Source organism: Rhamphochromis longiceps, linkage group LG3 (assembly GCF_057381845.1).
Source record: "Rhamphochromis longiceps isolate RC_006_pf linkage group LG3, R_longiceps_female_GT1.1, whole genome shotgun sequence".
NCBI classification, from domain to species: Eukaryota; Metazoa; Chordata; class Actinopteri; order Cichliformes; family Cichlidae; genus Rhamphochromis; species Rhamphochromis longiceps.
The window spans coordinates 6,147,713-6,165,086 of NC_140559.1; the positions used below are offsets into that span (position 1 = coordinate 6,147,713).

General features: G+C 42.0%; 2 protein-coding genes across 2 annotated transcripts in view; one reads left to right on the plus strand and one right to left on the minus strand.

Annotated features, from left to right (window-relative positions):
* Nucleotides 1–860: 860 nt before the first annotated feature.
* The window catches only part of LOC146672658 (uncharacterized), a 36,173-nt gene continuing 19,659 nt past the window's right edge, over nucleotides 861–17,374 (minus strand). Inside the window, exons 2-3 of the mRNA XM_085402595.1 lie at nucleotides 1,020–1,340; nucleotides 861–917 (exon numbers count right to left, since the gene is read on the minus strand). Coding sequence (XP_085258721.1) covers nucleotides 861–917; nucleotides 1,020–1,340 — 378 coding nt within the window. The remainder of the gene's footprint in view (nucleotides 918–1,019; nucleotides 1,341–17,374) is intronic.
* LOC146672659 (uncharacterized) lies at nucleotides 9,971–13,255 on the plus strand. Its single transcript, XM_085402596.1, has 2 exons — nucleotides 9,971–10,028; nucleotides 11,742–13,255. The coding sequence occupies exons 1-2, from the start codon at nucleotides 9,971–9,973 to the stop codon at nucleotides 13,253–13,255; spliced, it is 1,572 nt and encodes a 523-aa protein (XP_085258722.1).

Sequence of the window (17,374 nt, forward strand, 5' to 3'; positions counted from 1 at the left end):
GGGAAGGAAGGGAGGGGCAGGTAACCCCTCCCTGGGGCCAGCTCCCCCGCTGACCCCAGTAGGCACTCCCACCCTTCGCGACCCGCCAGGGAAGGGGGGCCCAGGCCCATCAGACCGGGGCCCAGTGCAGTAGCGCCCTCCGGCTCCACAGAGCCCTGGACAGTCCACCCAACCCCACCACAGAGAAAACTGCACCCACCCCACCATCCACACATCTTCCAGACTACATAAGACGGTAAACGCCCAGGCTGAGATCTTCCTCCACCTCTCCTGTATCTCCCCCTCCTGCAGAGAGTTCCTGAAGAGAAGAAAGCTCCTTCAAGATGTGACCATCCCCCCCACCAGTTGAAGAGCCCCCCAGGCGGCTCGACGCACCGGCGGCACCCTGCTCCAGGGCCGGGCCCCCATGCACCCACCCGCCCACAACCCCGGCAACACACCAACCAGGACCCAAGCCCCCGAGGCCCGGCCTGAACGTCGCCTGAAATAAAGAGCATCTCTGCAGACGTCCAACTACATTTGACTGTTTCAGTTAACACACTCAGTTTACTGGGCTGCAATAACTACAATACTACCACCATAATACTACAGTAATACTAAAATCATAACTGAAAGGAAAATCTGAATAATCACTCAGAGCTGCTTTTCCATGCAGTAGAATTGCTAACATGCTAACACAGTTTAATGAGCAGAGTTGTTCCAAACAGTCAGGCTAAAATGACGAGATAACAATATAAAAACATACCTCACAGTAGCTGCACTTGTAGAGTCTCTTTCTGGTGTGGATCTGTTGGTGTCGTCTCAGGTCATGTGGAGCTTTAAAAGTCTTCTCACACAGGTCACATTGATAAGGTCTCTCCTCAGTGTGGGTAAACGTGTCGTTGTAACTGTGCGTCTGTTGTAAAGTATTTGCCACACTGTTCACAGCAGTACACATCATGTCTAGTGTGAATGCGTAGGTGTGTATTTCGGCTCCCTCTCTGGCTGAAAGTTTTCCCACAGATGTCACAGCTGTATGCCTTAATTCCAGAGTGGGTAACTAGATGCCTCTGTAAGCTGCTACTGTGAGTAAAAGCTCTGCCACACTGATCACAGCTGTACGCTTTAACTCCACTGTGGATGAGTTGGTGTGTTTTTAGAGCATCCTTGAAGGAAAAAGACTTTCCACACAAGTCACAGCTGAACGGTCTCTCTCCAGTGTGGATGACCTGATGCTGTTTTAGTTTAGCCCTCACAGTAAAACCCTTCCCACACTCGTCACAGGTGTGTTTTTTCTCTCCCTTTCTTCTGTGAGGTTTGTCGGCCTCCTGAGAGCGCTGACTTCTGGCTCCATGTTGGTCCTGCAGTGACAGAGATACAAACAGAGGCAGTGAGTGAAATGCAGTCGTGGAACAAACTCAACCTTCAAACTCCATTAACACTAGTTTTAAACCTGAAGGTGGAGCGTGGCACCAAACACCTTAAAGGTCTCTTATCCCCACCTGCTGGTAGTTCTAACACATTACATCCAACCTGCTGTTAAAGATAATTCATGACTGTTCAAACACTAAAATCATGCCCATCCCTCCTGATTGCACACACACACACACACACACACACACACACACACACACACACACACACACACACACACACACACACACACACACACACACACACATTATTTTATAATTTAGATTATTTTGTTGTTTCCTATTACATATTTCTATCATTTGTATAGATTTATACATAATTATTCAGTGATAATAAATCCTATGTTTGTTTATTCTAAAGGAACCCCGTTAGCTTCCACAACAGATGTTGCTCGTCTTCCGTCAAATACTCACATAAAATATTACACAATAAAGTGGATTCAAGATATCCACATAATTTCACTCTTACATCCACAGTGAGGTTTCACAATTGTTCAAATATAAGCAATCAATAATAATAATAATAATAATAATAATAATAATAATAATAATAATAATATTTCTCTGTCAGCCTTCTCAGTTACGAATCATCTTCTGCTCCTCTGTCATGCGGCGTCCCACAGGGCTCAATTTTAGGGCCACTGCTCTTTTCACTGTATCTATTGCCTCTGGGTTCTATCCTTAGAAGGCATGGGATCTCATTTCATTGTTATGCCGATGACTGCCAAATTTATTTGCCACTAAAACACAAGGATGGCATCCCCATAAAACCTATAACCTTATAAATAAAATTGAATTTAATATATTCTGAGCTAAGTTGATCTATAGTGTTACATCATATTCTATAAGGATGTTATGTGTTTGTAGACTTTCTGCCCAGTTTGACCCATTTAGCAGAAGTCAGCCTGTTTAAGGCTCTGATATCTATTCTGTGTGACTTAAAGCAGTTATGACATGGTCTGATTTTCTCACCCAATAAAGGAATATTTCATATATCAGTCTACTCTTCATTCTATCAGACACAGTTATCACAGCTCCTACATTTGCTTTTTACACATATATGTAAGCATTGAGCCAAATTTAGTACCAACATATTAAACGAACAATATTTGTCTCTTATATATGATACATCTGTATACACACTGTCACAGATACTTGTCTGTGAGTGAAGTGATTAATATAATAACTATAATATTGGCCATATTATATTTACATTACCACAGTGAGGTGACTTTAGTCTCATGAACAACATCAGCTAATTGTTATTTACAGCTAATCTTAAACAACTGTTCAGCACAGAAATGAAGCCCAACAATCATGTTTCACAGTCCTGTGGTCTCAGCCTCAGATACTCATCAAATCACACAGAGCTCATGTAGAAACAAATGAATTAAATATGTTCTCCTTCATTTCTGTCAAACAAAGCTGTATGAAACGTTTCCAGCTGTTAGTATCATGGTTGCTAGGCAACCTGGGCAGCGCGACGGAGGCTAGACGTCCCATTTCACGAGCCTACGAGCCTCGCACTTCGGCCTTAGCGGTCTTTGAGTACGCGGCCCTTGAGGACTTTAAAGCTGCAGAACCTGAATCGGGATACAGCCATGATGATCTCCAGCCTCGTGCTCGCCAACATTCTCACCTGAGTTAAGAAGACGATCACTGAAATGGTCTCAGCAGGTCCTTTGATGACAGCAATGAAATGCAGTGGTAAGGCTTTTTGGGGATTAAGTTCGTTTTCATGGCAAAGAAGGACGATGCAGTTCATCTGATCACTCCTCATAACATTCTGGAGTGCAGGCAAAATGCTATTATAAAAACTTAAGCAGCAACTTCTCCAGGTTCCAATATTTATGCAATTCTCAAACCTTTTGGCCACGACTGTATAACCTCTTCTGAAGAGAAGTTTCCAGCAGAAATCATCATTAAGGCAAATGAAAAGGGCTGGATGGATGAGGAAATGATGAAAGAGTGGCTGAGGGAGGTGTATGTAAGGAGACCAGGTGGTTTTTTCCACGCATCACCATCGCTGTTGATCTGTGACTCTATGCGTGCCCATCTCACAGCCGATGTGAAAAAACTTGTGAAGCAAATGAACTGTGAGCTTGCTGTCATTCCGGGAGGCCTGACAAAGGAACTCCAACCGCTGGACATCGGTGTGAAAAGCCCGTTCAAAGTAAGGCTGCGAGCGGCCTGGGAGCGATGGATGACCGGTGGAGACCACAGTTTCACTAAGAGTGGAAGGCAGTGCCGGGCGAGTTACGCCACAATTTGCCAATGGATTGTAGATGCTTGGGCTAACATGTCTGCTGGCACTGTTGTTCGAGCTTTCGCAGAAGCCGGCATCGTTTCCGAGGAGCCGCACGGCACGGAAAGTGACTCTGACGGTGAAGACAGTGAACCTGGCATGTTTGATGGAGATTTAGCGCAGCTGTTCAATTCAGACACAGAGGATGAGGACTTCGATGGGTTTGATTGATGATAAAAATGTGAGTACCAAACTTTGTTTTGCTCCTGCTTTATTTTTAAATACGCACACTTGTATGCTTGTGTGTTGTTGATGATGACGATTATTGGTAATAAAAATGTGAGTACCAAACTTTGTTTTGCTCCTGCTTTATTTTTAAATATGCACACTTGTATGCTTGTGTGTTGTTGATGATGATGATTACCGGCAATAGAAATGTGAGTAAGGTACCGAATTCAGGTTTGCTCCCGCTTTATTTTTAAATACGCATACGGTACTTGTATGCGCCCTATGGTCCAGTGCGCCTTATGTGTGTGTTAAATACAGTAAGGGCACACATAACTGAGACTGCGCCTTTTAGCACAGTGCGCCTTATGGTCGTGAAAATACGGTATATTTATTGTTTGTTTACTTGCACTGCTGTAACTGCAGCCTCGTCGTCTCATCTCTCTATATGCTGGACTGTCTGTAGCGGAGATGACAATAAAGTTTACTTTGACTTCAGCAGCGCGCAGGCGCACCGAGGGCTCTCGCGCTCACGTTATAGAATTTAGAAAAAACATCGGTGCAGATTATAAGTCTGTATCATAATATCTGTTTGTTGTTTTTATTTTGTTTTGCGAGTTGGTTATTAGATGCCGCTCCAGCCAGCCAGAGACTCCCCGCCGCCCCGCCCTCTCCTCCCTGTGCCGCCAGCAGCAGGCGCACCTCGCAAACGGAGGGCGCCCTTACTCCCAGCAAATGGCTGATAGAAAACCGATCGGTGCCTACGAATTTCCCAATATGCACTGGCATGACGTCGGGGAAGCATGGGTACGACCGATTATTTTATTTTTTTCTTGCCAATGCCCGTGATGCCCCCCCCACCACGATGCATTCTATTGGTTTGCACACTTACACACACCCAGCTGTGGTTTCCTGTTTTGCTGGACTCTGGAGAGCCCCGCCTTTAACGCTCTTCTCTCACAGAGAGCAACAGAAAACTTGGAAAAACTCCAGATTGACTGAACTCAGTTCAAAGTTACCTTGACACCTTTAGATGTGAGACGTAGTGATGGTCCGCTTGAAGCTGACGCTCCGGTGCGTGTGTCAGAAAGATCAACGCGCTGCTTCAGAAGCACCGTGTCGAGGCTTGATTCGTTTGGCCAGAGTCACGTGATCAGTGACGTCTGAAGCTTCGTTTAGAACGTACCTTTTTTTAAATCGAACTTTATTGAAACACAATGAGTATACAACATACAAATAGATGAAGTTTACAAAAGAACAGAACATGAACATACAGAACCAGGAGTAAAAAAATTATGATATGAGTAGGCAAAAAAAATCAACATATTGTAACGTGCAGTGGAGGTGAAGCCAGCCGCGGAGGTGTGCAGGTGGATAGCGAATGAGCAACAGCTTCTGACTTTCCAAAAAGTACTCATTTATTTACAATATCAAAAATAAAAGTGCTACCTCTACCACACATTACTAAAGAGCACACTAGTCCGCGTACACACGGGAGCATCCATTACAGGAGGAGTGCGAAGAAGAACAAAAAGGGGGTGACACCAGTCGTGAGACAGGAGGCGCCGCCATGTGGTGATACACTGCATTACAATAGCAACTGTTACAATATAAATATTGTTCTGAGAGGCTTTTTGTTGGTTGAGTCTGAAATTGATTGTATGTACAATTCATATCCTTATAGAACGGCAGAAATATGGTGTTTTATTAATAAACTTACATTTATGGATATAAAATAGCTAAAAGTATTAACATGCCTCAGAGAAATCACTAATAACACTAAGGGCTGGACGGATTTGATTTGCATTCTTCAAGAAGAGTGTGGTGTCATCAGCTAGCTGGCTGATGATGAGCTCCTTATCAGCTGTGCTGATTCCTTGTATAACAGGTCAAATCTCGGGGTGGAGTCTTAATCATTTTAATTGAGCTATTGCCATTTGTGTACAAGGTTTTGATAGCTTTACAGAAAAATGCCAAATTTTTCCAAAGAGTGGAAAATAAATTGATGTTCAATTGTATCAAAAGCCTTTTAAAAATCCAGGAAGAGAATGAAGCTATAGTCAGATACCAAATCAGAGTAATCAAGTAGATCTAAAACCAGTCTCATGTTCTTAGAAAGGTGTCTGTTTCTCATAAAGCCTGATTGTGTCTCATCCATAATTGTGTCCAAGAACTCTTTCATTCTGTTAGCAAGTACTAAAGCCATAATCTCATAGTCATCATTGAGCAGACAGATGGGTCTCCAATTATCAATAAGAAGTAAGTCTTTGTTTGGCTTTGGAATAAGTGTTATGAGACCCTGAGTAAGAGTAGGAGGGAGGATGTTATTCTCTACACTTCCTATGAAAAGCTGCAGTAAGAACGGAGCCAGGAGATTAGAAAATGATTCATAAAACTCTGCAGTTAAACCATCTGTGCCGGGAGATTTGTTGGCCTTAAGTGCAGAAATAGGATTACAAACGTCCTCCACAGTCAGAGGGCTGTCACAGTGACTTCTATCTTCCACAACAATAGTTTTTAGGTTTTTAATATTATTGAGAAACAGCGTTGAGACATATATATATATATTCTACTTTTCTAAATGATTGACTATTTCAATGGAGAACCTAAATGACACGGACCCGTGTTTGTTATTACATATCTCTATTTTGAATGTGACAAGTCTATCATTCCCTGTTATTCATAGGTATTAACAGAGTTTTTGGCCTTTTTTTCCATCTATAAAAGCTAATTGACTCTTTACAGTGGCCTGCTATGGTTAATAATAACATGTTCAGTCATGAGTGAAATCAAAGCTTTTCTTCACTTTAGCATTTAACATTCCCAACAATATAATGTGATACCTTAATTAAAACATGGCTAATAAAACACAATTTTCTTAATGCAAACATCAGTGACTCAACATTAGCAACCAAAGGGTTCAGTCTGCAGCTCACACTCATGTGAAGCTACAGCCTCCCCCTTTAGTCTCTGTCATTCTTCTGCTCCTGCAAAAACAAAGCAAGACAAAACCTCCACCCTTCTTCTACAGGCTGGGTGAATTGTTGTGGACATTCACTAATCCTAAAGTCGGCACCGTTTTTGTCTCAGTATCAAGTCAGTTAAACTTTTAGTCGTCAGTCCATCACAGTCCAGTCACATGCATACATCCACACACATTCATACCAGATATTGCTGATAATGGAGTCTCACGCGCAGCCTATTCAAGCCTCCATCACCAGCAAGATGACGTCATCATTTTAAAGGAAAACAGCTCCTTGTTTTTGGACTGGATTGACTCGCTGCAATCCTTTTAGGCTCAGGACTTCTCATGTGATCAATGTCACATATAAGTGAATTTCTCCCAAGCCCATTATAATCATGGAGAAAAACACTTTGCCACTGTTTCCAGTAAGAATATTTTATAGCGCTTTAAAGTTCAACCTCTCAGGTCTGGATTAAAGAGCTGATTTGTTAAATCGGGAACTCACAAAATACCAAAATATCACCACCGGTGGATCACACCTCTCAGATGTTCTTATCTCAGTGCACTGTAACAAAAGCACAAACAAACGCAACCAATAAAATACTAATAAAGTAACAAATACTGGGGCCCATTGCAAACATGTCCAAGCATAAAACCATCTTTCTCTCTCTTAGAGAAAGAAAACAATCCAAACCTCACTGATAAAATCAACCTAGTGTCAAGCAAAACACAAAAATCAACCAAAACTTCACCAGAAAGTTTTCCTCCCTCCCGGGACAATATTGTGCAGGAGTACAGGCACCGTAACTCCTTCTTGCACTGACAAAAACATGTTGGATTTACTTGATTCAATAGTGGACACTGGTTGCACACAAAGGTTTTGCTTTGGCAGAAACTTAAACAACTGAGTTAAATCAACACAACCTTTTCATATTCAGTAAAGCTGCATGTTGTGTTCATAAAACACGATTGAAACATGTTCAGATGGAGTAAGTTGAGCTCCTGGAACATTTTAATCCTTCAATTGAAATTGAATGGGTCTACAACAACTACCATCCTCCTATCTCTATCCTGGTTGCAGCAGGGCTGGGAAATAACCCTGAAGTGATAGGTTACCAGGCAGGGTACACCCTGGACAGCTCACCAGTCTATCAGATAGAAACACACAGCCGTTTACATTCATGGATAATTTAGCCCAGGACCTTCTTACTGTGGAGCAACAGCACTAACCAGCATGCCAACAATGGAGGAAATACAGGAAAGCTATGATTTCCTGTATTTGAGGCAGAATTATTTTGTTCTTGCCCTTGACAGGTTAATCCACAATAAATAGCAACAGCATGCATGTGGTGTGTGTGTCGTTGTCTGCCTCTTATAACTCCAGTGATTTTCCTGTAGTTTGAAATCTTATGCGGTGTTGACACAATAATTTGTTGTAAACCAGGAAATTCCCAACTGTGGTAGAAAGCACAGCTTAGCCTTAGCAAATGTTCAAAGAAAAGTCGTCACTTCCTGATTTCTGCTTCACTGATAAATATTGTCACACTGGGGTTTTTGCAAATGATATCAGTGAGCACTGTGTGGCAGCTGGAGTCAGACAACTGAAGCTCCCACAATCAAGACCACAAACAGCTTTCAAAGGAGATTTGAAGCTTTTCTGGCAGCAAGCTTCATGATTTATGGGACTGGAACTGGAACAGAAACTACCTGATCACGAATGGTGAGCTGGCATGGAATTATTTTTATGACATTTTATCAAAGTTATAAATAAGCATGCCCATTAACACATAGTGAGTGAGCATGTTGTCTTCCCACGCAGTGAACAGCGGACGCTAATGTTTTTGTCACTTTTTACAGAGTCAAACTCAAAGTAAGGTCAGTGCTTCCACGCTTTAAACGCTGCACGCTCACACTCTCTCCACACTCGATAGATTATCCATTGTTCATCTGCACACAGCTGCGGTTTTAGTAACGCAGTAACGCAGCGTGCTTACGGCAAAGTAACAGTAATCTAATTACCTTTTTTGCAATAGTAATCCCTCACTTTACTCGTTTCTTGAAAAAAGTAATCGGATTACTGCCCATCTCTGGTCGGAGCTGTGCACTTGTGGGTTCCACCTTGTGTACACGTTTATCTTTGCTGTGTGTACTTGTACCTCTGAGTGGAAGCTGAACTCTTGAGTTCGAGTATCGAAGCATCAGCTGTGACGTTAAAGTCCAAACAGCTCGTTCATTTGACGTGCAAATGAACGAAGGTAACGCCGTTTTCATGTGGATGTGTCACTGAGACACTTTCCACATCCACAGCTCACAAAATGGGAAAACTATAGAAGTATAACAATGAAGAAGTTACTATGTTACGGGTCCCAAGGATGAAGACCTCGATGACAAATATGTTACCTGTAAAAGCAGGTGAAGAGCAGAGTAAGGAAGACACGATGCGTCTCTGCTTTCCTCCAGAACGTGTCTGAGTCTGATTTATTTCACACAAATAAATGCTATAAAACACCAAACATGAGCTTTCAATATACTGTTCAGCTGGTTCCTCATTCACATCAATTACATTTACTTATTTCACAACATCAGTGAAATATACTCTTTTTAACTGGTTCAGTTTCTCAAGTTCACACTTCTTTCCATAACAGCTACATCCTTTTATCATATCAATAAACACATCACATTGTCTTCTGCAGTGTCTTACTGGCTAAACAGTTCTATTCAATAACAGCATTGGTAAATACATTACATTTGTTCCCTCCAGTAATTTACTGGCAAAATCACTATTTAGTGCATCATGAAACACAGCTTGTTTAATCAACCCATGAATGCCTCTGTTAGCTACACAGAGTTGCTCAGAGTGCTTGTGTTACACTAGCTAATCTACTCAGTCACTTTAACAGAACTATTAACATTCACATCTCACAGAACTGATTTGATTGGAGCATTACAACACGTTTGCACAGAGCATAGGAGCGCACTGACTCTGCTTCACGAGCGCTCCACCTAACGAGCGGGCTCGCGGTGCGGTCGCGCGGGACACTCCTCTGGTTTTCTCCCGTGTTTACATATAAATAACTTTGGCGGACCGCCTTAACTCTCCCATTCACATTAACGTGGGTAACCATGGTGACAATAAACAACATTTTCGGTGCGAGCACCGTGTACCGACCTGTAAAAGCAGGTGAAGAGCAGAGTAAGGAAGACACGATGCGTCTCTGCTTTCCTCCAGAACGTGTCTGAGGAAGCAGCGGAAGGTGGGCTCCACTTACTGCTCCCCGAAACCCCGGAGCAAGCACCAAAGTTCCGCCCTCACTGCTTTCTAACATAAAATGAATCCCTGTTACATGGATTTTCTATCCTCTTAAAGAAACTGAAAATAAATACATATAGCAATGAAAAATGTCCCGTTACATGAGTGTTTTACACAAAATAATATTAATGTGGTCATTCCCTCACAGGGGTGCCACAACTACACTGCTGTTTTGACAGAGACACAGTGTGTTTATCTAACTTGGCTGAAGCCAAAGTTCTCCAGACAAATTCAGTCTGTTTCTGCCAAGTGTGAACTCACTGGATGAGCGCCAGATACACAGAATCAAAAAGGGATAAATTACTTTTCTTATGTCATGTTCCCGTCACAAACTGGCTCAAGGAGAGGGGAAGCAGGAGTCCACAGATGAAATGTTGTAAGACTGCATGCTTGATACAGCACATGTGCATTCAGTGCTGCCATGTCAATCATGTTATAAAACACGGCAACTGGCCAGGTTGAAAACACCTAAGAAATAAGATAAATTGTTATTTCCATAGCCCTTTTACACTTACCTGTGTACACTTACACATACCTGAGTGGTGAATTCACCACTCAGGTATGTTGCAGGTCTTTTGTGGTTCTATGTTTATGTGTTTCATTGTGTGTAAAAGGGCTATGGAAAAAACAATTTATCTTATTTCTTAGGTGTTTTCAACCTCTGCTGCCACGCTGACGGCGTATGCGGCCAAACGGAAGAAGACAGTCTATATTCTTAGCAGCATGCACAGCGTGGTTCAGACTGATAACACTACCAAAAGGAAGCCAAACACTGTCACCCTTTACAACAAAACAAAGTGTGGCGTGGATGTGATGGACCAGATGGTTCGGGAGTACACTGTCCGCAGAGGAACACGGCGCTGGCCAGTTGCCGTGTTTTATAACATGATTGACATGGCAGCACTGAATGCACATGTGCTGTATCAAGCATGCACCGGGATGAAGGAAAGACGGGTGGACTTCCTGGTGGAGCTTGCAACAGAGTTGGCTCACTCTCATGTAGCTGCGAAGAAGGCAAGAAAAGAACAGTTGCTTTGGACACAACCCTCCACACCAAGCCCTGGAAAAAGAGCCATGTGTCAGGTCAAACACAAATGCAAGAACAATCATGCCACTGTGCGATGTGTTCACTGCAACAGATACACATGTGGTAAATGCAGACTAAAGATACCATGGCAGTGCTAGGATTGTGAGTGATTGCTGAAAATGTTGAAATGTACTCACTCACTTTTTATTATTATTTGTAAATATGTGTACAAATGGTTGGTTTTTTGTACTGTTTTTATCAATAAATGTCAGCAACAAAGGACATACACCCATGTGTGTTGATTTCTCCCTAAGATGGAAAACTGAAACACTCCACTCCCCCACCCCCTCAATCACACACCCCCACTCCCCTCCCTCCAGAATTCCCAGGTAACAACCTAATATACATATGAATGACTAGCCCATTTAGCTTCCACTTGTCTGAAGCTAAAGCCTAGCTAAAAGCCAAATGGCTGCTCTCCGGGGGTTTAAGTGGTGTTTGGTGCCACGCTCCACCTTCAGGTTTAAAACTAGTGTTAATGGAGTTTGAAGGTTGAGTTTGTTCCACGACTGCATTTCACTCACTGCCTCTGTTTGTATCTCTGTCACTGCAGGACCAACATGGAGCCAGAAGTCAGCGCTCTCAGGAGGCCGACAAACCTCACAGAAGAAAGGGAGAGAAAAAACACACCTGTGACGAGTGTGGGAAGGGTTTTACTGTGAGGGCTAAACTAAAACAGCATCAGGTCATCCACACTGGAGAGAGACCGTTCAGCTGTGACATGTGTGGAAAGTCTTTTTCCTGGAAGCGTTCCCTAAAAACACACCAACTCATCCACAGTGGAGTTAAAGCGTACAGCTGTGATCAGTGTGGCAGAGCTTTTACTCACAGTAGCTACTTACAGAGGCATCTAGTTACCCACTCTGGAATTAAGCCATACAGCTGTGATCAGTGTGGCAGAGCTTTTACTCACAGTAGCAGCTTACAGAGGCATCTAGTTACCCACTCTGGAATTAAGCCATACAGCTGTGATCAGTGTGGCAGAGCTTTTACTCACAGTAGCTACTTACAGAGGCATCTAGTTACCCACTCTGGAATTAAGCCATACAGCTGTGATCAGTGTGGCAGAGCTTTTACTCACAGTAGCTACTTACAGAAGCATCTAGTTACCCACTCTGGAATTAAGCCATACACCTGTGATCAGTGTGGGAAGGCTTTTACTCAAAGTAGCCACTTACAGAGGCATCTAGTTACCCACTCTGGAATTAAGCCATACAGCTGTGACGAGTGTGGGAAGGGTTTTACTGTGAGGGCTAAACTAAAACAGCATCAGGTCATCCACACTGGAGAGAGTCCGTTCAGCTGTGACTTGTGTGGAAAGTCTTTTTCCTCAAAGGGTTCCCTAAAAACACACCAACTCATCCACAGTGGAGTTAAAGCGTACAGCTGTGATCAGTGTGGCAGAGCTTTTACTCGCAGTAGCCACTTACAGAGTCATCTAGTTACCCACTCTGGAATTAAGGCATACAGCTGTGACATCTGTGGAAAAACTTTCAGCCAGAGAGGGAGCCGAAATACACACCTACGCATTCACACCAGACATGATGTGTACTGCTGTGAACAGTGTGGCAAATACTTTACAACAGACGCACAGTTACAACAACACATGTTTACCCACACTGAGGAGAGACCTTATCGATGTGACCTGTGTGAGAAGACTTTTAAAGCTCCACATCACCTGAGACGACACCAACAGATCCACACCAGAAAGAGACTCTACAAGTGCATCTACTGTGAGAGAAGCTTCTCACAGTCAGGTCATCGTAACATTCATGAACGTGCACACATGGAAGGAAACTACAGCTGTGACCAGTGTGCCCAAACATTCACCTCATTGTCTGCTCTGTGCAAACATCAGCGCGATCACTCAGGGCTGAAATCACTCCCATCACTGGATCACAGTGAATCTGAAGACACAGAAAGATCCTCTGGTTTCTGTGTCGGACTCAAAAAGCTTGAGATCAGGCTCCACAGAGTTCAGATAGAATCATTTAAACTTGTGTTGAACTGAACTGGTTGCTGGGCTGAACTTCTACATAATACAGATCTACATGGGATCTTCTTTTCTGTTTTTTACTGAGTCAGTTTTGTCCTTTTTTCTCTGTCCTGGTTTTGCTCGTCTGTAAATGATTGAAACTCAGTCAAATAGTTCATTGTTCTCCAGCAAAACGTTTTGGAAACTCATGTTTAACCTTTAAAACTCTGACATGTTTTAGCACACAAGGCTTCATCGGGGAGTTCACTCATGATTGGACCATGAGAACAAAGGTTTTTAGTTCTTTCAAAGAGAGTCTTGGAGATGTTTGATGTTTCTGTTTTTTCTACATAAAGGAATAAACTATTTTTCTTGCTTCATGTAGTGTGGAAGTTTTTAATGTTTCTTCATCTGTTATGTTCTTGAATGTGTTCACGTGAAGATGGTATAAATAAACTCTTGTCAGAGATTTACAGTTATCAAACAGTTAGGTGAATAAACAACACTGAGACACTTGGAGACGGTTAACGTGCTGCACGGGTGAGGGCTCAGAGAGGACTCACACCGAGCTGCAGTAGTCGTTTATTATTTATAGCAGGGTGAAACAAGCATAGCAGTTTCCTCTAATTTTGCATATGTGTGTGTGTGTGTCTAAGTTCGTATAAATATCATAGGGTGAACTTCCTCTTTCTATAAACAGAGCGAGTAGTACATTTTGTTCTTTTCCTATTAAGAGTAAAATATGAACATGTACTTTAATTCAACATAAAACTCATTAAAGCGTTTCTTCTTTAACATCCCCTCCTGATGTTAATATTTTTCACTTAATCATACTTTATTATCAGCCAACAATCACTTGATTATAACATTTTCAATTGTAGCATCATTCAGTATGTGTGTGTGTGTTTCTATACTAAATCTTCTTCATCCGGTTCATCTTCTAGTGGCAGTCCAACATAGGTAATTACTGTGGCCTGTACCATTTTGTCAATCATGGATCTTATGCATGGTAGGATACATGTAGAAAACAAGCATAATAATAGAAGCAGAACTCCTATCAGTACGAGTCCTTTTATCACGAGGGTCTTCCAGCTGCCACTCAGCAGCCAGGTCAGCCAGTCCTCATTGTTCGTGACATAGTCTTGTTGCTGCGCATTACTCAGTTGTCGCAACTTGTCTAGGGCGGTGGTCATGGTCAAGGAGTGCACGTTGTCCGGGATATAGGTGCAACAAGTGGTGTTGAATAAGACACAGAGGCCCCCTCTCTCAGCGAGAATCATGTCCAGGGCAACCCTGTGTTGCATGACCACTATTCTGATCGCGTCGATTTCCTTATTCTGAGCCTTATTTATCTTTGTTGAGCTGTTCAGGAAAAGTCCAAATCGGTAGTCAAGAGTCTCAATTCTTAACGTGTTTTTTCCAGTTCCGACCCATGGGAACAGTGAGTGCAGGACCTTCTGTCCGGTGGTCCACAACTTGAACTCCGCTGGTACATCACTGCCCCAGATTGGGTCATAGGGTTGCACGTCATCAGTGTTCCTCTTGCGTCGTGGTTGGTTCTGATGACATGGTTGACCATAACATACTATTGGCGAGACTAGAGCACACTGTAGGCATCAAGGGCGCTGCCTTGGATTGGTTTAAATCTTACCTCTCCGATCGGCTCTCTTCGGTTCACTTGGCCACCTCCTCCTCCTCCGCTGTACCTGTTTGCTGTGGTGTCCCCCAGGGATCTGTGCTAGGCCCTACCCTGTTCTCACTGTATATGCTTCCTTTAAGTGTCATTTTTGAGAAATACCACATTGCCTTTCACTATTATGCCGATGACATCCAGATCTATTTTGAGCTGAATGATGATCTAGCTATGTCCGTGAGTAACTTTCGAGAGTGCATGTGTGAGGTCAAGCAATGGCTTCTGGCAAATTTTCTTATCCTTAACGATAAGAAAACTGAAATTATGATCTTTGGCAGTGACGCTCTTTGTGCCAAACTTCATGATGCTTTTGGTTTTCTCACTAGTTCTTTCCCTGACACTGTTAGGAATCTGGGTGTGCTACTTGACAGCTCATTTAAACTTGATAAACAAGTATCTGCTGTCGTCAGATCTAGTTTCTACCAACTTCGCCTTATTTCCAGGGCCAAACACTACATCCCGCACAATGACTTGGAAAAGCTTATCCATGCCTTTGTTACGTCAAGACTAGATTACTGTAATTCACTTTATTATGGTCTCCACTCTACCCTTTTACATAGATTACAGACAGTCCAGAATGCCGCTGCACGCATTCTAACTAAAACTAAGAAGTTTGCTCACATCACTCCCGTCCTTGCTGATCTGCACTGGTTGCCTGTGAAATTTCGTATTCAATTTAAAATTCTGTTGTTTACTTTTAAAATTACTAATAACACAGGGCCAAGTTATCTTAAGGAACTCTTAAATTCATATCTTCCTACGAGGGCCTTAAGATCTTCCTCACAGTCATTGTTGGTTCAGCCCAGATCTCGCTTGAAGTCTAGAGGTGATCGAGCGTTCGCTCTAGCTGCACCTGAGCTGTGGAACAGTCTCCCGATTGGCATCCGGGCGTCTGATTCTATTCAATCTTTTAAATCACGGCTTAAAACATATCTGTTTGAACTTGCTTTTTCTACTAGTTAAATTCTCGCCTTGCTTCTAGTGAGTTGTTCTATTAATGTGTCTGGTTGTTTTGCGTTGTCCTGCGCTGTCAATGTTTTCTATCACTGTGTTTGATGGTACAGCTTTACAGCTTTACTCTGCTATAGCTGTGTGCTATAGTTTATTTTATTAGTGGTTTTACCTGTGAACATAATCTCTCACTTATATGACTCTGACGTTATAGTGCTAATTATTTTATTATTTTATTGTTGCGTAGCCTATGTCCTCTATCACTGTGTATGATGGTACAGTTCTACTTTGCTATAGCTGTGTGCTATAGATTATTCCTATTAGTGGTTTTTACCTGTGAACATAATCCCACACTTATATGACTCTGATGTTTTAGTGTAAATCATTTTATTGTTTTATTGTTTCATGTAAAGCACTTTGGCATGCCCCTGGCTTTTAATGTGCTCTATAAATAAAGATTGTTGTTGTTGTTGTTGTTGATGGAATACTCTGAAGGTGTGGTCTGACACTAAAATTGGGGCGCAGAGTCCGGTACAAGAAAAGCTCACAACTAAGACAAAACTGCTCCTGCAAGGAAAGCTCACTGTTATGCATGCAAGGTGATCAGCTCTAGGTGAGAAGACATTTAAATCTCACACTTGTTCTGCTGCATTTTTGAAGCTCAATTCCAGGAACAGATCGCAGGGTTCATTTTTATATACACTGCAACTGCCATGAGGACAGGGCCATTTTTTTGTTGTTGTTTGTTTTTCCTTTTGCTCTGTGCAGCATTTTGGCAGCATTTTTAAATTTCTCTTTGTATTTTTTCTTTCTTTTACTAGTGAAGAGATGTAGCGTGAACAGTTATACAGTCTAAATATCCCTTATGGGTCGTGTGAAATGGTGTTTTCAGTTTCATTCAGTTGAAGTAAAGAACGTTGAATATTTCTAAGTGTGCTGTTTTGAACCAACATGTCACAGTATGATCAGTGCTGTAATTTTTGACAGTCACTGTATCAATGTTATTTTTGCATCTCTTGAATAAAGGTTTTGACCTGCAAGTGCTAATTTCTTTAGTTATTGGGGTAAAATGGGTAATGTTAATAGGAAGGTGTTTGCCAATTCAGTAACCTAATTTAATGTTAATGGAAACTAACATTATCTCAAATTGTTTAGTTATAATTGTTGTTTAACTGAATCTTGATTTTTGATCTTGATTTGTTCTTTCCCAACATTTTTCAAAAGAAACAGTCTAATTTCTTTGCTGTGATTGATTCCAGAGAACACGGAAGAACTGACATTATTTAACTGTTGATTTATGTAGATTCAGTGGAGGAGTAATGTCAGTTTAATTCTTTACCTACTGTCAATGCAGTGAAATTAGACATTTTGTTTTGAAAGGTTACTGGTGGATGCCAGCAACCATCTTGGAAGAGAACAATATAATCTGTTATAAGGCCTCCATTTGAAAATTGTGTATTTGATACTAGAATATAATAGCAAAATGTAATTTGAAGATAACATGTAGTATT